The 19,569-nt window shown below is 40.2% G+C and overlaps 1 protein-coding gene across 6 annotated transcripts in view; it reads left to right on the top strand.

Moving 5' to 3' along the window:
- Nucleotides 1–19,569, top strand: part of FRY (FRY microtubule binding protein) — a 270,718-nt gene that overhangs the window by 244,654 nt on the left and 6,495 nt on the right. For 3 of the 6 annotated variants that reach the window (XR_004443019.1, XM_033235737.1, XM_033235748.1), the window contains exons 56-60: nt 1,799–1,948; nt 3,104–3,202; nt 5,120–5,203; nt 14,528–14,545; nt 16,317–16,427. Coding sequence is in view for 3 of the 6 variants with exons in the window: in XM_033235737.1 (XP_033091628.1) it covers nt 1,799–1,948; nt 3,104–3,202; nt 5,120–5,203; nt 14,528–14,545; nt 16,317–16,427 (462 nt within the window). In the remaining 3 variants the exon portion in view is untranslated. Of the gene's footprint in view, nt 1–1,798; nt 1,949–3,103; nt 3,203–5,119; nt 5,228–14,527; nt 14,546–16,316; nt 16,428–19,569 lie in introns of those variants that run through there. The other 3 variants (XR_004443018.1, XM_033235758.1, XR_004443020.1) reach the window with 2 other exon arrangements.

The raw sequence follows: 19,569 nt of genomic DNA, 5'->3' as shown, positions 1-19,569 counted from the left end.
TTCTTATTTTGACACTGACACAGGCACAGTGAATCAGATTCTTCTTAATTATGTTTTTTGTTTTTCCCCTCAGGTAGTGTAGGAGGAGCAGTAACCTTAGGAAGCAATCTAGATTATGGAAGGATTGTCAGCTTTGGAGTCAGACCCATCCTTACTCATTCACTTACTCGTTGCATGACCTTAAGCGACTCACTTAACCACTCTTAACCTCAGTTTGTTCATCTGGTGATAAGGATTAATGAGTGATGTATATTAAGCTCTAGGACAGAATTAGGCTCAGTTGAGACACCTGACCAGATGTGCCCGCAGAGGAAAAGAGGTCCCATTCAGCATTTACTATTTTACTCTTCAGAGGCTCAAATGCACAGTTTCCATGCTCTGTCTCAAGGAACTCTGATCTCGGGAAGCAGAAGAGAGTTACGCCTCTTGACCTTTTTCATCTTGTCCACACTGAAGTAATCTCCTTTCACCAGTCTGACAAACATGCAAGGAAGACTCAGACTCTGATTGGCACTAACCACAAGCAAAAAGAAAAGCAGTGTTGATCAAAAAGATGATACAGGCTGAGCATCCCAAATCCAAAAATCCAAAATGTTCTAAAATCTGAAACTTTTTGAGTGCCAATGTGACACTCGAAGGAAATGCTCATCGGAACAACTCAAGTGGTTATGTATCTGCAGATATTTCATGTCTGAAAAAATCCAAAACCCGAAACCCTTCTGGTCCCAAGCATTTCAGATAAGGGATACTCAACCTGCACAAGTATCCACGCATTGGGAAATGGCATTTCAGGAAGAAACGTTAACACTGAATGATTACTTAGTTGATTTAACCTAAACATTCATTCTGTTCCCCTCCCCCATTACCCTACGGACCCACTCTCATGCGATATGTTTATAAAGATTTCAAAGTAGGGGTTTTCAAACACCGCATGTTCTCACTCATAGGTGGGAATTGAACAATGAGAACACTTGGACACAAAGGGGAACATCACACACTGAGGCCTGTTGTGGGGTGGGGGGATGGGGAGGGATAGCATTAGGAGATATACCTAGTGTAAATGATGAGTTAATGGGTGCAGCACACCAACATGGCACATGTATACATATGTAACAAACGTGCACGTTGTGCACATTTGTAAAACTTAAAAGTATAATAAAAAATAAATTTAAAAATAATAATAAAAATAAAAAATAATAAATAAAAGTAGGGTTTTTCCCATTAATAATCATGCATTATATTCTTGAAAATTGCTGAGAGTAGATTTTAAGTATTCTCACCACCAAAAATGCATGTTAATTAGCCCAATTTAGCCATTTCACAGCATGTACATATTTTAAAACATGTTGTACACAGTAAACATATACAATTTTTATGTCAAGTAAAAAAATCAGGGCCAGGCACAGTGGCTCACGCCTGTAATCCCAGCACTTTGGGACGCCGAGGCAGGCAGATCACGAGGTCAGGAGATTGAGACCATCCTGGCTAACACGGTGAAACCCCATCTCTACTAAAAATACAAAAAATTAGCCGGGCGTGGTGGCAGGCGCCTGTAGTACCAGCTACTCAGGAGGGTGAGGCAGAAGAATGGCATGAACCCAGGAGACAGAGCTTGCAGTGAGCCGAGATAGCGCCACTGCACTCCAGCCTGGGTGACAGAGCAAGACTCCATCTCAAAAAAAAAAAAAATCAGTTAATGTAACTGGAATGTAAAAACAGAAGCTGCCCCCCGCAAATGTTTTTTATCATATATAAGTTGAAGTTGACCTTTACAAATGGTCACTATGTTGCCTTGCAGAATATTCAGAAAAGGTTCTGCTTCCTAACCTGTGATGCAGCCAGTTACCTTGGAGATAACCTCCGGGGAATCGGATCCAAATTTGTCAGCTCTTCCCAGATGCTCACCTCCTGCTCTGAGTGCCCTACACTTTTTGTGGATGCCGAGACTGTGAGTATCCCAGTCCTGCTCTGACAGTGAAGGGCCTATGCAACCTACAGTGCAGAACTTCAGGGTAGCATGTTTGTGCTGTGGTTTGTTTAAAGACACCTTCAGTGTTGTGAGCAGTGCTGTATTGTGATATGACTCCCAAAGGTCTGCAGTATATTTACTGCACATGGCCAGTCCCGGCCAAGGCAGAGCGATTTCACAGAAAAAGGAGAAAAATCCACCTCTGCTCCCTCTGCATCCTTGGCAACCGCTCTCTGATGACTCTGACTTTGACAGCTGTGCAGATACGGTCAGATAACCTCCTGGAGCTGACCTAGGCAGTGCCCATGATGCCAGGTTGCCTAGTCAGATGGGTCTTCAGAGGCAACATGTCAGTCAGTTTCCCCACCCCCAAGTCTCTAACAGAGAGTTATTGCCCTGTAGATTTGCCCAGCTCAAACTGCGAATGATAAGTTTAAAGGATAATCAAAACAGTCTCTGGCTGATGGCAACTCATGGCTTTATGCATGGAACTCTGACCATGCAAGACTGATGAGTTCCTGGTGGGTGGGAGTCGTGTGATACCTTTTTTTTCTATCCACCATGATATGACAGAATCATCACATGCTCAGTAAGTACTGAGGTTTAGAACCAGTGAGGATGTGCTTAGATTTTAAAAGTCTCTTAAGAGTCAAGTCCTTCCAAGAACCTGTTTGATCAGTAGCTGTCTTGTAGCAAAGAATACAATATGAAAAGTCATTCTGTCGTAAATGACTTAAGGTATAGATTAAATACAAAATCAGTTTGAAAGTCTTTTTGGAGGTTTGTCTTCACACTGCTTGGAGTATTATTGGGTGATGACAGTGGAAGTCATGTATAAAATGGAAACCATATCTTCGTGTGGGCCTCTCTGGAATACTTGGTATGTCTTACCTGCCTATGCTAACATGGGAAAGAGTGGATATTTTCTTAGGAGGCATGCATTATCAAGCTGGGATTCAATTGCAATTGCAGCTGATAGTTGAGCAAAATTCCAAATTTCACAGCTTATTAAAATGGATGGCACTTGTACCCCTTTAACATCACTTCTAAATATACTTCTGTTTTCTGTGTAGCCATGCCTTCATGTTGGTATCTCTCTGGTTTTTTTAATACCAGTTATTTTCCTGTCTTTAGCTCCTTTCATGTGGACTTCTGGACAAGCTCAAGTTCAGTGTGTTAGAACTGCAAGAATATTTGGATACCTACAACAACAGGAAAGAGGCCACACTCTCAGTAAGCGTTTGTGTTTCTATGCACGTGCAGTCAGTTAAAACCAAATGAACCCAACCACTCTGAGTTCTTGGGAGGTGTTATGATTAACCTAAGACATGCTCTTTAGGAAGCAGAAGGCAGACTTCATCTTTTCCCTTGTTAAGGATTACAATTCCAATTTAATGGTGGTAGGACTGTATACAGTATTAATTGTATTAAAAATGGTATCTACAAAAGAGAAATTCTTCAGCATTCACTTTTAGCCCTACCAAGAAATTGGGGGAAAAAAAATGGGTATCTGCTTGATATGTTACTTACCAATGTTATAACTTTTCCCAGAGATTTGAAATTGGTGATTACTTCCTTCCAGTGTTAGCCTTACCCAAAACTAGTTGTGGTGGATCTCCTCTCTATTCTCATAGCCACTTTTGGAGGCTGCATCGGCCAGTCCCCAGGGTTTCTCTTGGCCTCGGCTCTTGCTCTTTACTTTTTTCTTTCTTCGTAGATCTAGATTGTAAAATGGTAGAGACAGAAGTGATCTAGAAACTATCCATGCCAGCCACCTGTTTTCTGAGAGATGCACAGTTGGAGGCCCAGAAAACTCAGTGGTTCAATAATAATTGTATGTAGTGTGTATTGAGCACTTCCTAGAATATGCCAGGCACTATAGAAAAAGCATGGGTTTTGAAGTCAGATTGACTTGAGTCTAAATCACAGCTCAGTTATTTAAGAGTTAGTCACCTTGGATAAGTGACTTGCCATCTCTCATTTCAGATGCATCATCTGTAAGCCCTTGGTCATAATAACTAATTTGCAGGATTGTTGTAAAGATAAAACAATTATAATAGTCATGGCAGCTATCATTTCCTGAGTCCTTTCTGTGTATCCAACAACCTGCTAAGAGTTAAATCTCTTAAATTATATCATTTAATGCTCACAACTACCCTGAGAGTTGCTATTGTTACCCTCGTTAGCTAGCTAGGAACTGGGTGGGATTGGAACCCAGAACCCAGAGCTGTGAGATTCAAAGGCCCACGCTCTTAACCACATCATGATACTGCCTTGAAAAGAGAAATAATATCTGTAAAATGACCAGCACAATGCCACGTAGAAAGAAGATGTTCATTGAAAAATTACTGGTTTGGAGTTTATTGCTATTGCTGTTATTGATGTTATTTTGACCTGCCCAAGGGCAAGAGTTCTAACTTTCCACCATAACAATTATCTTTGTCTTCTATTTCTGTGGCCTTTTACCTGCCACTGTTTTCAGGTTCTCAGTCATCACCCAGTAAAAGTAATCTTTTTGTTCTGGTTGGTGAACTAATCTAGCCTTTAGTGTCAAGTGTGAACTTCAGTTCCTCAATGCTCATTGTTTTCTGCTCAAAGGTTCCCTTTCACACCTGTGTTAGTTACTATCCCAGATGCTTAAGACTGGCAGGATCTCTCAGTAGCTGAGCTATTACCATAATAGCCTTCCTTATAGTAAAGGAGATCTGCCCCATAGCAGATGCAGCCACCGCAGCATAAAAGAAGTAGGTGTGTCCAAGTCAGGTCATGTTGACCAGAATCACCCAGCCTGTGAGAAGTATTGGTCCTGTCTTGTAACCCTAATCATATGGAAGATTTCTAGCCATAATATATTCATTTATACATAAATTAGGAACAGTGTGGTGAAACCATTCCCTAGGGCAACACAGTATAATACTGAAATTGTATTTTTAGATGACCATCACTGAACCCATATAAACAGATACTTTTAATTTCCAACAGTTCATCTTTAACCCCCAAATACGACCCTTTTCAAAGAGTCATTACAGCACAATTTCATTTTACTGTCATTAGAACTTTAATGAATTTTTCCTAACAGAATTGATACTAAACATGTTCTCAGAACATTGCTGAATTTACCTATGTCTGCCCCTCTCTTTCTGACAACAGTGGCTTGCAAATTGCAAGGCAACATTTGCAGGAGGATCAAGAGATGGAGTAATTACCTGTCAGCCAGGGGACTCCGAAGAAAAGGTAATAAAAGCCTCTTAGAATGGGTCTCTTGTGTGCTCTGACATTGTGTGTTGGTTTTGGTCTACCCAAGAAGCCTGGAACTTGAGAAAAGAAGAGGCAGAATGAATCACCCCAAACATTTACATGAAACCAACAGAGTAAGACAGAATGACATTCCAGCATGACTGTGTGTTCATGGGATTTGGGGGATTTTCTTTGTTTTGGAAAAGTAGAGGTATAAAATAACCTTTCTTTGCTGGATACTGTCTAACTATACTAATAATTTCCTAATAAATTTATTCTTAATTCAGATTATAAAGCCAAATTTCATTAATTCTTCACTGAACCACTTAGTTTCTTTAATGAAGGAAGTTTCTCTAGACCTTTCAGCAGTCACTGTAAAACAGATTTTCTCATTTAGAATTGCTACGCACCTCAGACCAGTGTGCCATATGATAAAGGAAATTAAAGGACAGAGTAGGAATGGATGAAAATCATTCTTTCTGCAGTCACGTATTGAGTGCCTCCTGTATGGCAATCATGAGCAACTGACAAGGCCTCTGCCCTTGTGCAGCTTCTGATCTTGTCAGCGAGACAGACATCAATGAAACAGTCATACAGCTATTAACTGCAACAAGGACCATCAAGGACAGGAAAGAAGAGGAAGCTGAGAGATCACAGAGCAAGGCTGCCTGATCCGATGGGGAGGGCAGTTCTGGGAAGGGTTCTCCATGAAAGTAACATCTTGGCAGAGATCTAAAATATGAGATGGAGAGAAGTGGGCCTGTAGTCTGTGTAAAGGCCCGGAGGCAGGGAAACCAGGCCTTTCCAAGAACCAAGGAGAGCCCATGTGACTGACGGCACTGAAAGCCCCGTGGAGAAACGGTTGAGAAGAGTCTGGAGAACTTGGCAGAAGCCAGCCCATGCAGGGCTTTGGTGTTTAACAGCAATAATAAGCAACTGAAAAGGGTTAACAGTGGGGATGATTAGGTCATTAGATCCCACTCTGTCTACTATGGAAATAGCTCAAAGTGGCAAGAGTGGTTAAGGGAACTTAGGAGGCTGCTGCCCCATCTAGGGAGAGAAGATGTTACCTCAGAATTATGTCGTTACTACTGGAAAAGTGTTTTACATGGCACACCCTCTGGATGATCTGAAAACATCTTCCTGTGTTAGAAACAGTACTTCATTACGTAAAAAGAATCCAGTAAAGTCTGGTTTCTGATCAGAGGTTTGGAGTGAACATTTTCAACCAAACACCAGTGGTTCCATTCCAATTTGGTATTTGTTATTGAGCAAGTTTGCAGTCCTGAGAGTAACACTGTCCATGGCAGCATTGACTGAGTCCCTAGGCAAGCCCCTTGATAAGTTTTAGTGAAGAGATCAGGGATTGAAAAGCAAACTATAAAGCTGAGAAATATCTAAAGAGGGCATTGAAGTAGAGGTTGCGTTTCCACGTTGCTGCCCTTCTTGAAGATGCACGTTTATATCTCACTTTATGGTTTACGGAGCACTTTCACACCCCTTAAGTCAGTTGATCTCTCTGGATGGGAAGCAGGGTGGCAGCATTTGCCCATTCTATAGCTGAAGACACCACAGCTTGACTTATCCAAGGCTCCATGGCTGAGAAGTGACAGGCAGAAATGTAGCTTAGACACAACGTCTGTCAACATAGGCAATAACTAGTTTGCATACATTTTTAAAATAAGTGTTTAATGACTTATATAATGTCTCCCATAAGCAAAGCAGAATTGAAATATGCTGTTCAAAAATCACAATAAACTCCGGCATTTCCCTCAATCCCTATATATGCATCTGTGACATCATGTCTCAGATGATTTGTGACTTAGATTTTCACTAAATAACCTGTGCCATTAGCATATCCCAGAAGTAATACATTTTTAAAAAATTAAGTATTATCTAAGTTTCAGATTTTATGGCCACCCAGTAGTACTCATGGCTTGTCATTCCAGCCCAGCCCTCCCTTCACTATAATCTGCTGTTAAGCCAATTTCACGCCAGAGAACAGTTACCAGGTTAGGATTTACATTGAGCATAAATCTAATCTGGCTTATAGTCTGGTTTGTATAGTAGTATGTAAAACACAATTTGTTTTCTGAAAACTTGTCCTCAATCATCAAATTCTATTATATTCTCTATAACAGAACCTCAGACAGGAAAGTGCATTAATACTTTGCAGATTTCTACGAACAAGGGTTGAAACCAAATCTATTATGTATTTGTTTGTTTGTTTATAGCTTCTTGGTTAACCCTAAGGATAACCAGAAATTCCAGTTAACGTATCCTATTTCCCAAACATTCCAACTTTAAAATATGTATTTCTGTTATGCTTGTGGTTTCTTTCTATTAAGTTGTTTTACTTGGTTTTAGTTTCTCCCTCCTTTTTACCTGGTTCTTCTTCACCTTCTTCAAACAAATATCTATCTTATTTTTGCTTATTGTTTTTTACCCATTTCCTATTCATGCACCTCTTTCATTGCTTCTATTTTGTAGTACTTTTTCCTCTCCCTCTCTTTTCTTGTGTTTTTACTAAACCCAAGGACTCAAAAAATAGAGTTCATCTATTTATTCATTTGTTTAGATGTGACAACTCTGTTAGCATTACTATAAAGGCTTGAGAGTACAAAAGTAGAAAGAAGAAACTAATGTTTTCAAGTACTGTACACATGTAATCTCATTTGATCCTTTACAACAATCCTTTGAAATCAGGGTTTTAACATGTTGCAGCTAAGAAAACTGAAGCTGACAGGCAAAGTCTAAAGGCCATATTCTTTCCATTTGTCCACACTTTCTCTAGCTTAATTTTGGAGGCAAAACATACACATGGGAAAACACTCGAGAATAATTTCCAGCATATGTCTAAATGTCTAATAAAGCTTTAGGAATCTGCATGAATGAGGAGGGAAGATGCATAAAACACCCAAGAGGGATGAGAGTGGGATTTGCTAGGAAAGCAATAATGGAAGGGCAAATTCTGAGTCTGGTGTTTCCAACGTTTTGCAAAAACCAACCAAGCTTTGGCCCCATTGTCAGTGTTAGCTCAGTGTTTCAGAATATTTCCAAATGGCTCCTGGGCACACTGGTGACCAGAGAACTCAAGCAGTGACCGGATGTCCTAAGGAAGATGCTTCCAGGCCTACAAGTGTAACAATTCTGGAGTCTGTGGTTGATCTGGAAGGCAAAGTATATGCCACCTAACAAAAGAGGTTAGCAATCCTAGGAAGTCAGGCAAGGCAGGGAGATTTGTTTAAGTCATCTGGATACTTGGTTACAGTCTCTGTTTTAATTGGTTAGTAGATCCTGGAAGTAGTCTGGCCACTGGGCATGCAGCTCAAACCTCACACTTCCTAATTCCACCAGCCTTGAGGCATGGCTAGGCACCATGCAGAGTACACAAATCAGGCAGCCTCGGCTCCCATCATAGGTAACACTCAACAAGGCCAGAAATGGGCTGTGAGAGAAAACTGAGGGAAAAAAGTCCTTACACACGAAAGGTGGGCCTTGAGGAGAAATGATTGTGTCTTTCCACTTAAATATCAAGATCTTATATCTAGAGATGTGGAGATACAATTTTGCTGACTAGAGCTACCATATGGCCTCCAACCCAAAACAAAACCCAACCAATGTCTGGCCTCAGAGCACTGCTTAACTTACCTCTAAGGCATTCTCTCCAACACTCCTGTGTAATCAGGTTCTCTGTCTTCTGGAATGATTTGATGTTGCCAGTTACTCTGAGCACACCCTTGCCTGAGGACATGTAGAATGTGGATAAGTGAACTTATAACTTGCAGAATCTATGTCTGGATATAAATAGCAATATGAATATACCGATAATTATTACTCATATCTGTTCTATTTCAGAGAAGTGTGCACTTCGTGAAAGGATTAGTGCTTACCCGACTAAACCTAGCAAAGTAAATTCTTGAATAAAGATATCAGTCTGTCAGAGATGGTGACAGTGTACAGACATGCATATGAAAGCTTATCAACCCTCAAGCCCTACCCAGTCTGGTCCGGTCTTTGCCAGTAGAAAATTCCTAGTCATTCTTAACAGGTGATTTAAGTGAGGATTGCTGTAGAATTGTTTGTGGAAGACAATATATCTCTTTGTTGGGTGCTGAATATTTATTTTTCCAATTTTTCTTCTATTCTTAAAGATGCAGACATAAAAATAATGAAGAAATGTATGCACTGGTGGCTTGTGAACTATAACCAATTCACAGATGTGTTAAGCTTGCACAATATTAACTGACCTTGCATTTAAAAATTTTAAACTTCCACACATACGGCCAGGCCAGGTGGCTTACACCTGTAATCCCAGCACTTTGAGAGCATGAGGCGGGTGGAGCACGAGGTCAAGAGTTCGAGACCTTCCTGGCCAACGTGGTGAAATATGATCTCTACCGAAAATACAAAAATGAGCCAGGTGCAGTGGTGGGCACCTGTAATCCCAGCTACTTGGGAGGCTGAGGCAGGAGAATCACTTGAACCTGAGAGGCGGAGGTTGCAGGGAGCCAAGATTGCGCCACTGCACTCCAGCCTGGGTGACAGAGCAAGACTCCATCTCAAAAAAAAACAACAAAACAAAACAAAACAAAACAGACTTTCACACATACACACACACACAAAACAGAATTCCTGGTGTCTCTAAATAAGAAGATCTAGCAACACTGGGCCTGCCTTCCTCAGTGGCAACAAGGAGCTAGCACTAAGTATAGACCCATATGGACTCTCCACCATCCCTCCTGCCCAGTGAGTTCCTAATGCTCAAGGCAGGAGCCAGGCACCAGTCATCATGATGCTTGGCCTGTTGCTTTTCTTATAACAGAAAAACATTTCTCTGTACCTAAGTCTCCAAAATGAAGAATAAAGCTAGATAGAAAGGGCTTGAGTTTCCAAAAAGAAAACAGGAAAGAGTATTATTCTTTGCATATGCGAGAAACAGCTCTGCATATGCAAGCACCTGTCTGCTGAACTCGCTTTCTGAGGGATATATTGGAGGAACATTCTCAGCGCACGTTCAAAACAACAAAACAAACCATGTTTCTAAGAAAATTATTTCCAATATTTGGGAAGTGTATTTTGGGGAAAGCTCTTTTTTAAAGACAGCCATTATTAGTCAATGATTTGGGCTTCTTGGTGATAGTAATACTAGTTCTCCTAGAATAAGGTGAACTAGTTCTCCTAGAATAAGGATAGATAGATAGTTCTCCTAGAATAAGGTGCAGCATACACTAAATAGGACATAAATCAAGGCATGGGATTTGCTTGTGTCATGAGATCACTTTCATTTGCGGACACTGTTTTAGTAGTGTTTTCTCAGCCTGCACATATCAAAAGGAGAAATAAATCTCTTCATGACTTAAAATCAGCATTTCCAACTAAGGATTTTGGTTTCCATTGACCTCTCCATCTCTTGTGAAATTCATTCTGGAGTGGCCACTAGTCGGTGGTTTAAGTGAACATAAATGCAGGTCAGGGAACAAAGTCTGCAGACCTCTTGGCTCTGGGTTCTACAGGCAGTGGCTTTAGTCTCCTTATAGTTAATTAACACAGTTCATCATCCACTTCTGCAGAGGTGGACCCAGAAAAGCTGGAGATGTTTCCACATCATGTATTGTCGATTTTTAGTTAATGCATTCATAATTCAACAGATATTTCTGAGCACTACTTGAACATTTGACTCTTTGAACTCAAGGACAATAATTTACATTTAGCCCTACTACGTTTCATCTTCTTATATTCAAATCAACATTCTGTTAGGGTCTTTTTGGACACTTGCCTTCTCGGTTACGTATTTTCTATCTATATAATCTATGAATGAGAAGCCTACAACCTCTGTTCTTATACAAATGGAACAAGTTAAGTGTTGAACAAGACAAGACTTTTCTCCAGTTAAGTTATCATCTATTAAACATCATCCTTCAGATATAGTCAGTCTTTCCTCTATAAGCCATATTCTTTCTCATATTGGCTAAAGAAATGTCTGCTGAAGATAGCTTACAGATTTCTTGAAAAAAGTAGATACCTCAGGATGTGTAATCTGTATCATAGCTGTATTTATCTTTCAAAGCTTTGAGGGATATTTATGACCAAGGTCCAAAAAACTACTTAACAAAGTTAATGCAGTAGGCATCAATGTGCCAGGCCCAAGTATTATTAGCAACAAATGAGTACATACTACTCCCACCTTTTAGGAGATTTCATCATTAGGCTAGGTTATTTAAATTTTATCTCATTAATTTAAACGCAGGACTTTCAGAGATTAAATGAGATGAAAATAATAGCTATTATAGTACACTGTGGTTCATCTTCTATCATATCAAAAATGTCTTAGATTTTTACTGACTGGTTATGTCATAAGCATAGAATCCAGCTGAGAACAGAAGACAGAACCCAGCTATGGCTATGCTACCATCGATCAGCAGGAGTTCAGTTATTCTGGGCTTTTAAAAGCTATGCATTCCTCAATTGTTTATGATAAATTCTTAATATCTTGGCTCCATGATCTTTTTTTTCCTCATTTTGAGAAAACATACCTCTAAATCCAATTTTATAAATCAAGCCATACCAGGAGAGCAGGAAGGGGGCTTGAAGAAAATCCTTGTGACTATATAAAACAAGGACATTCCCACAACATGTTCAAAAGAACCTAAAGTCACCAAAACACAGATAAGTTTATGAAGACTTCTCAAGGGATTATTTTTAGAATGTGGATACAGAAAAACATTAGCACGGGATGGTAGGACAAGGGGAATTTTAATACTTTCCATCAAATGGCCCCCCAGAAAGGCTTTTTCCAGTATCTTTTTGGAACTCTAAATGTGAACTAGGTCCCATCCTGTGGCCTACAGAAAGATTCTGAGATAATAAATATCAAGGAAGCCTGAACTAGTGTACCTAAAAAGGAACGTTTAGGAAGAATCCTGAGAACTGGCATTCATCACAGTTGGCCATCTCCCAAGAAAAACACTATTTTGTGCCCTGAGAGCTGAGTGGGAGGAATTCATTGACAATGAAATTCCTTAGCACCAAGCTGGAGTCGAAAAGTTTCCTCTGCCTTTATTGAACAGAAAAGATTTTACTTGAACTGATTTGATGACCTCTTTGGATTATAACCTTGTTTTGGAAAGCAATAAAAAGCCGTTTTCTTCACTTGTAATTTACTCAGTACTTGCTTCATTTCACACTTCTGAAAAGTAAATCCCGTGGTAGCAAATGTTTACTTCCTAAACTGCATACTAAACATTTCAGTCATATTTGATGTTGTCAAAAAGTCTTCGCACTGGAAATTCTGCATCTATATAGACAAGACTCTCCCTGTGTGACTATCTTATATGACATTGTATTTCAGAACAGAAAGTTTGATTTTAGAAACCTCTAGATGTAAAGTTTTCTTGACAATAGTAAATACCTGAAGCTGTGTAGTCTCCACATCAGAGGCTTACAGGTGTTTGTCTTCCAAACTTTGAAAGAAATTTATGGCCAAGGTCCAAAAAACTACTTAGTAAACATAATATAATATGCATCAGTGTGCCAACCCCACATGACAAGCAAGTGATAAGTAAGGGAAGAAGAGACCCTTGGAGGATAGGGTAGGGCTTGTTGGTGGCAGTCCTTTAATTACATTTGTAGATACTAATGAATAATAAGTTGATAGTTTCATGTGTTCTTATTTACTGTACCTTATTTTCAAGTACAATACATTAAAACGATGATAACTCAGAGACTTTTTGAAAGAGCTTTAAAATAAGGGGGTTTTATTGGATTAGAAACTGTTAGGTCCTTAAATATTTTGAAAATTCAGAAGCAGATATGTTGATGCATAATTAGGAATGTCATTAATTTTAAAAAAATACATTCTGTCAAGTTTTACTTATCTCTTTCCACATACCCAAACTTTCCATAAACCAATTCTATGATATGGTGACATCAAAAAATGGTAGCTGCTGGCCGGGCGCAGTGGGTCACGCCTGTAATCCCAGCATTTTGGGAGGCCAAGGCGGGCGGATTACATAGTCAAGAGATCAAGACTATACTGGCTAACAAGGTGAAACCCCATCTCTACTAAAAATACAAAAACATTAGCCAGGCGTGGTGGCGGGCACCTGTAGTCCCAGCTGCATTGGGAGGCTGAGGCAAGAGAATGGTGTGAATCCAGGAGGTGAAGCTTGCAGTGAGCCAAGATTGCGCCACTGCACTCCAGCCTGGGGCAACAGAGCAAGACTCCATCTCAAAAAAAAAAAAAATTGTAGCTGGTGTTGAACATGGCGCAGTTACAATTTTACATTATTTTACACTAACTATTAGTTGTAGATTACTTTTAGAAATTGTCTATTGAGTCCAGGCATGGTGGCTCACACTTGTAATCCCAGAACTTTGGGAGGCCAAGGCGGGCAGATCACTGGGTCAGGAGTTCGAGACCAGCCTGACCAACATGGTGAAACCCCATCTCTACTAAAAAAAAAAAAATTCAAAAATTAGCCAGGTGTGGTGGCATGCACCTATAATCCCAGCTACTCAGAAGGCTGAGGCAGGAGAATCGCTTGAATCCAGGAGCAGAGGTTGCAGTGAGCCAAGATTGTGCCACTGCACTCCAGCCTGGGCGACAGGGTAAGACTCTATCTCAAAAAAAAAAGAAAAAAGAAATTGTCTATGGGAGAAAAAATTGTTATAAAAAGTAAAATGCAAGAAAATTACCTGTCATATTTCACACTTGTTTGAGGGTATACAATGTTTAGTCCTTTGAAATTAAAAATTATAGTAATCCTATAAAATATTCTCAATGTGCAAGGCAATCCAACTAAAGAAAATACCATGTAGATTGTTCACTATATTCAATGTTAATTGGAAGGTCATAGTTTAGTAGATATGAAACTGAACATATTAAAGACTCTGCCTTAATACAAAGCAATAGTCTAATTTGTTGGGGGCTATAATTCTTCAAATAACTAAGCTGGCTTCCTCTCAGTTTTACTGTGTTCACATATTATGCACACTTATACACTAAAATCTTCAAGCAATACAAGTTTTGATTTTTGGTCTCTAAAACTGACTGACAAAATCTAAACTGATTAATCAGAGAACCTAAAAAACATTATGTTTTTTCAGTGATATGTTTCCCATTAGAGCTTGTTTTTAACTGGAACGCTATGCATGTTGAATGGGTACAACATTTGCAAGATTTATCAAGTTTGGGTGAGCAATGCTAATACTGCTGACGGTTCTGCTCTTGGAAAAGGGCCGTGCTTTCTGTTGCATGCAGACACTGACCCTGTACTTTCTTTCCTTTCCTTTGTTTCCTGTGCCATGCTTGCTGTGTAGCAAATGGAATCTCTTGCAGTAAGTTAACTTTCTTTCATACTCTTTGTCCATTTAGGCATGGACCCATAACAACCCTTATTTTTACCGTTACTGTTATATCTCTTAGCATGTTTTCCCTTTCTCATTTTAATTTATTTTATTTGGTAGATTAAGACATGGCAGTTTATTAGTAGCATTCTGGGCTGCTTTCGCCCCAAAGTAGAAACCTACATTGCTATGAATTCTCATACTATCAGTGGAATATTCTGGGTAATAACTACCATGATTTGGCACAGGAAAGTCAGAGTTTTCATAGCTAGGTTTCACCCTAAATTGTGAAGGTAATATTGTTTTTAAACAATATTTTTTTATTTATTTGCAAGTCTCTGGCAGTTATCTTTTATACCAGATTTTTAAAGGTTCCTCTAAAGAGAAGTTTAAAGAACACAAAATACAATATTTTACTAAAACAACCAAACATCCAGTTCGAGTTAATTAGTCAGTGTAGCTGCTGCTTTAATCTTAGGCTGGTTATCGGTATTGAGAGATCAAATAATCTAGGCAGAATTGGTTCTCCCCTAAAGAGCAGGGAAGGGCTAGGAAGAGAAAGGAAACCATTCAGCATAGTCTTAGCATGAATTTTAGTAACTTTTAAGATTTAGAATCAAAAGTCTGTTAATAATATCAATAGAACATTCTTCCTAAAACCTAAATTCTTGTGATTTCTCTCCTTAAACTGATTGGGGGAAACAGTTTTAAGTCACCTTAGAAGCTCTCAATTCTGAGCTGCCTTCTTTGTAGTCCTTGGTAAAAGAAAGGCCCTATTTATCCTACCCCATTTGAAAACTGAACAGTGAAGCATTTCGTTTAAACCACATATTTAACTCACTTTCACTGGTGACTGCTGGCCATGAAATTCTGATGAGCGAAGGCTGTTCCTTTCCTTTCACAGAATCCCATCCACTCACTACCTGGGAGCAAACTCATTCTTGGAATAAACTAGGCAAAGTGTAGAGGGTACAGCTCCAAGTCTAGTCAATCACTGGCATTGGAATTATGATTTTTCCCTCATAGTATACATAAACTGTGTAAAGACCACACTATAGGGTACAGAGGCACAAATGTGCCCCTGAAACATTTTAAATTCCAGAGGTATCCATGTGGCTCAAGGGCCATTGTGTATGGTTACTTTTTGATGTCCTTTCCACAGAAATTTTCAAATGTGTTCGTAATTTCTTTTTTTCTAAGCATTTTGTGGTCCCTTTTTATCTCTCTTTAATTCAACAAGTACTTACTGAGCACAGAGTAGACGTATCATCAGTAAGCCTGTTACAGGACTCTGGAGGACCATGTGACCGTTACGTTTACAGGGGCCCAGGCGTCTACTGAATTTATAAGTTTAACACCTAGAACTGCTTAATGTTTTGCCTTTCAAATATGCTTTTAATAAAAGGAAAATTTTCTTTTTAAAAATAATTTATAGCTTATAAAAATGAAGACAACCACTCAGCTATAATTGGTAGGTATTTAATTGGCAAATATAATGGAAATTTGGCTGTCTACTCAGTCCCTTTGTAGGTGCTACTCTCTAATTAGTCATCCATTACACAGACTATAATCGAAATTATACCGTGGATTTCTCACTGATATTTAATGACTATATTTTGCTTTTCTGTTTTATTTGGAATAACAGCTGGTTATGTTTTCTTAATTTAAAAAAAAAAAAGTTTGTCTCCATTGAGATTTCACTAGTTATATGGGAATGATCCTTAATAATAACTATTTCTTCCCGTGCAATTTCTCTCTTTAGCAATTGGAACTGTGTCAGAGATTATATAAGCTACACTTCCAGCTGCTATTGCTTTTTCAGTCCTACTGTAAGCTCATCGGCCAGGTGCACGAAGTTAGCTCCATGCCAGAGGTGAGTCTACATGCTTTCCAACCCCACGTCCCACCATGAAAATCATTTCTTTTGTTCTTTCCCACTCCACCCCATTTATAACTGCCCAAGTGATTGTATTCCCGCATAATTATTTGGCTCAAGCACAAGTCTGAAATAAACATGTCCTGTATGTATTTCTATTCTCATTTTTAAAAGCAAAGTCAGGAATAGGTATGGAAAGTGACATGCCTTAAAATTTAAGAATGCGTGTAGGAGAGAACCTTCCTGTGGGTTATGCGCTAGGTGCCTTGCTTGCATCTCCCTGATCTTGGCCCTGGGGCTGGGCATCCTTATTTGAAAAGTTTCCATGTGTGTGGGTTTTCTTCTTTACATTAGTTTTTCATACTTGCCGTTACCTTGAGGTAAAAAGGAAATGTCTGTATGATGTGTTTGGTTCTCTTCAGTTTCCCTGCCCTACTTAGCACCAGGATGTTTTAATATTTTAAAATATTTAAAATGAAATAATTTTTACTGCTGAGTGAGCCAAAATTTTTCTACAAATGAAGAAATACTACTGAATGTAGTCAGTGGAATAATGGTGGTGTGTACTGGATACTATAGAAGCACAGAGGACTAATGCCTCATTTGCCTAGAGGTAAGAAAGGTTGAAACTGAAGAGCTTGCTGGAGGAAACCACACCTGAGTGGACTCTCAGAGGGTGAGTTGGAGTGAGGGAGGAGCATTCCAGTAAGAACAAACAGCATGGCCATAAGCCTGATGGGAAGAAAGAGAAAGGAACTACAAGCTACTTGGTATTGCTACAATAGAAGGTGCACCAGAAAGAAACTATGAGATAAGGCAGAAGAGAGAGGGGTAAAGACAAGATCATAAGACATGCTGCGCCTAGGAGTATTTCAGGTAGATCTCTGTGGCAGCTATGTGGAGGGTGGATCTGATGACAGCTAGACCAGAGACATGGAGACCAGTGATGAGGCTGCTGAAATAGTTCAAACAGAAGGAGAGAGCTTGAACTGGGACAGAAGTCCTCGGTATGGAGAGGAGGAAGGAAATGTGAGACACAGGACAAAAGATCAGTGAAACTGATGAGGGGATGAAGGAGAAAGAAGAGTTGAGGAGAGGATGACGCTCAGGTTCCATCTTATATAAACCAGGTGACCAGTGGCACCAAAGCTGAGACAGGGATATAGAAAGAAGGACTGAGGCAGTGCTGTGTCCAGACAGTCAAGCCTTCTGCTGGCTAGTCAGTTGCTGCATACTGGACCAAGACCTGGCTTAAACAGTGACTGACATCTTGCAGGTGGTTAGATGTGAGGTCAGGTGAGAGATCTGGACAAAAGGCACAGATGTGATTGTGAAAAAGCAGAAGTCAATTAAACCATGCCAATGACAGCAGAGAAGTGAGGATGAAGCCTGGGAAACCTCACTATCTAAGAGCAGAGGAGGAAGAGCCGCAAGAGACAAACTACAACCATTTTACCATTTTTTTATTACTCAGTTTGAAAAAAGGAAAAACTATACAACTTTCAAATGCTTATTTCAAGAGAGTAGGCCTTCACAACCAGTTTTCCTCTATTCAATTATAAGTTGTCAGATAATGGGAATCAACTTTTTTCTTTTTTATTTGCCACATGGTCAAGATATACTTTTTTTTTTCTTTTTTTTTTTTTCTGAGACCAAGCTTCGCTCTTGTTGCCCAGGCTGGAGTGCAATGGCACAATCTCAGCTCACCGCAACCTCCTCCTCCCAGGTTCAAGCGATTCCCTGCCTCAGTCTCCCGAGTAGCTGAGATTACTGGCTAATTTTGTATTTTTAGTAGAGATGGGGTTTCACCATGTTGATCAGGCTGGTCTTGAACTCCTGAGCTCAGGTGATCCACCTGCCTCGGCCCCGCGAAGTGAGCTGTGAGCCACCATGCCCGGCCAGGATTCACCATTCTTGATGCCATTAAGAACATTCATGGGCCGGGCGCGGTGGCTCAAGCCTGTAATCCCAGCACTTTGGGAGGCCGAGACGGGCGGATCACGAGGTCAGTAGATCGAGACCATCCTGGCTAACACGGTGAAACCCCGTCTCTACTAAAAATACAAAAAAAAAAAAAAACTAGCCGGGCGAGGTGGCGGGCGCCTGTAGTCCCAGCTACTCCGGAGGCTGAGGCAGGAGAATGGCGTAAAACCCGGGAGGCGGAGCTTGCAGTGAGCTGAGATCCGGCCACTGCACTCCAGCCCGGGCGAAAGAGCAAGACTCCGTCTCAAAAAAAAAAAAAAAGAACATTCATGATTCATGAAAGGAAGTCAAAATATCAACATTAACAGGAGTTTGGAAGAAGGTGATTCCAATGGACGACTTTGAGAGGCTCAAGACTTCTGTAGGGGAAGTAACTGCAGATGTGGTAAAAATAGCAAAAGAACTAGAATTAGAAGTGGAACCTGAAGATGTGACTGAATTGCTGTAGTCTTATGATAAAACCTGAATGGATGAGGAGTTGCTTCTTATGAATGAACAAGTAAAGTTTTTTCGTTGTTTGTTTTTGAGATGGAGTCTCACTCTGTCGCCCAGGTTGGAGTGCAATGGCATGATCTCGGCTCACTGCAACCTCCACCTCCTAGGTTCAAGCGATTCTCCTGCCTCAGCCTCCCGAATAGCTGGGATTACATGCCCGTGCCACCACCCCCGGCTAATTTTTGTATTTTTAGTGGAGACGGGGTTTCGCCATGTTAGTCAGGCTAGTCTCAAACCCCTGACCTCAAGTGATCCACCCCCGTTGGCCTCCCAAAGTGCTGGGATTACAGGCATGAACCACCACACCCAGCCCAAAGTTTCTTTAGGTGAAATTTACTCCTGGTGAAGATGCTGAGAACATTGTCAAAATGACAATAAAAGATTTACAATATTACACAAACTTAGTTTATAGAGTAGTGGCAGAGTTTAAGGTGATTGACTGCAGTTTTGAAAGAAGTTCCAAGGTGTATAAAATGCTGCCACATGCTACAGAGAAATATTTCATGAGAGGAAGAGTCAATCAATAAAGCAAACTTTGGCCGGGTGCGGTGGCTCATGCCTGTAATCCCAGCACTTTGGGAGGCCAAGGCGGGCAGATCACGAGGTCAGGAGATCGAGACAATCTTGGCCAACATAGTGAAACCCCGCCTCTACTAAAATA

The sequence above is a fragment of the Trachypithecus francoisi genome, unplaced genomic scaffold, assembly GCF_009764315.1.
Source record: "Trachypithecus francoisi isolate TF-2019V2 unplaced genomic scaffold, Tfra_2.0 Contig01461, whole genome shotgun sequence".
Taxonomy (NCBI): domain Eukaryota; kingdom Metazoa; phylum Chordata; class Mammalia; order Primates; family Cercopithecidae; genus Trachypithecus; species Trachypithecus francoisi.
This window is presented reverse-complemented; position numbering and strand designations above follow the sequence as displayed.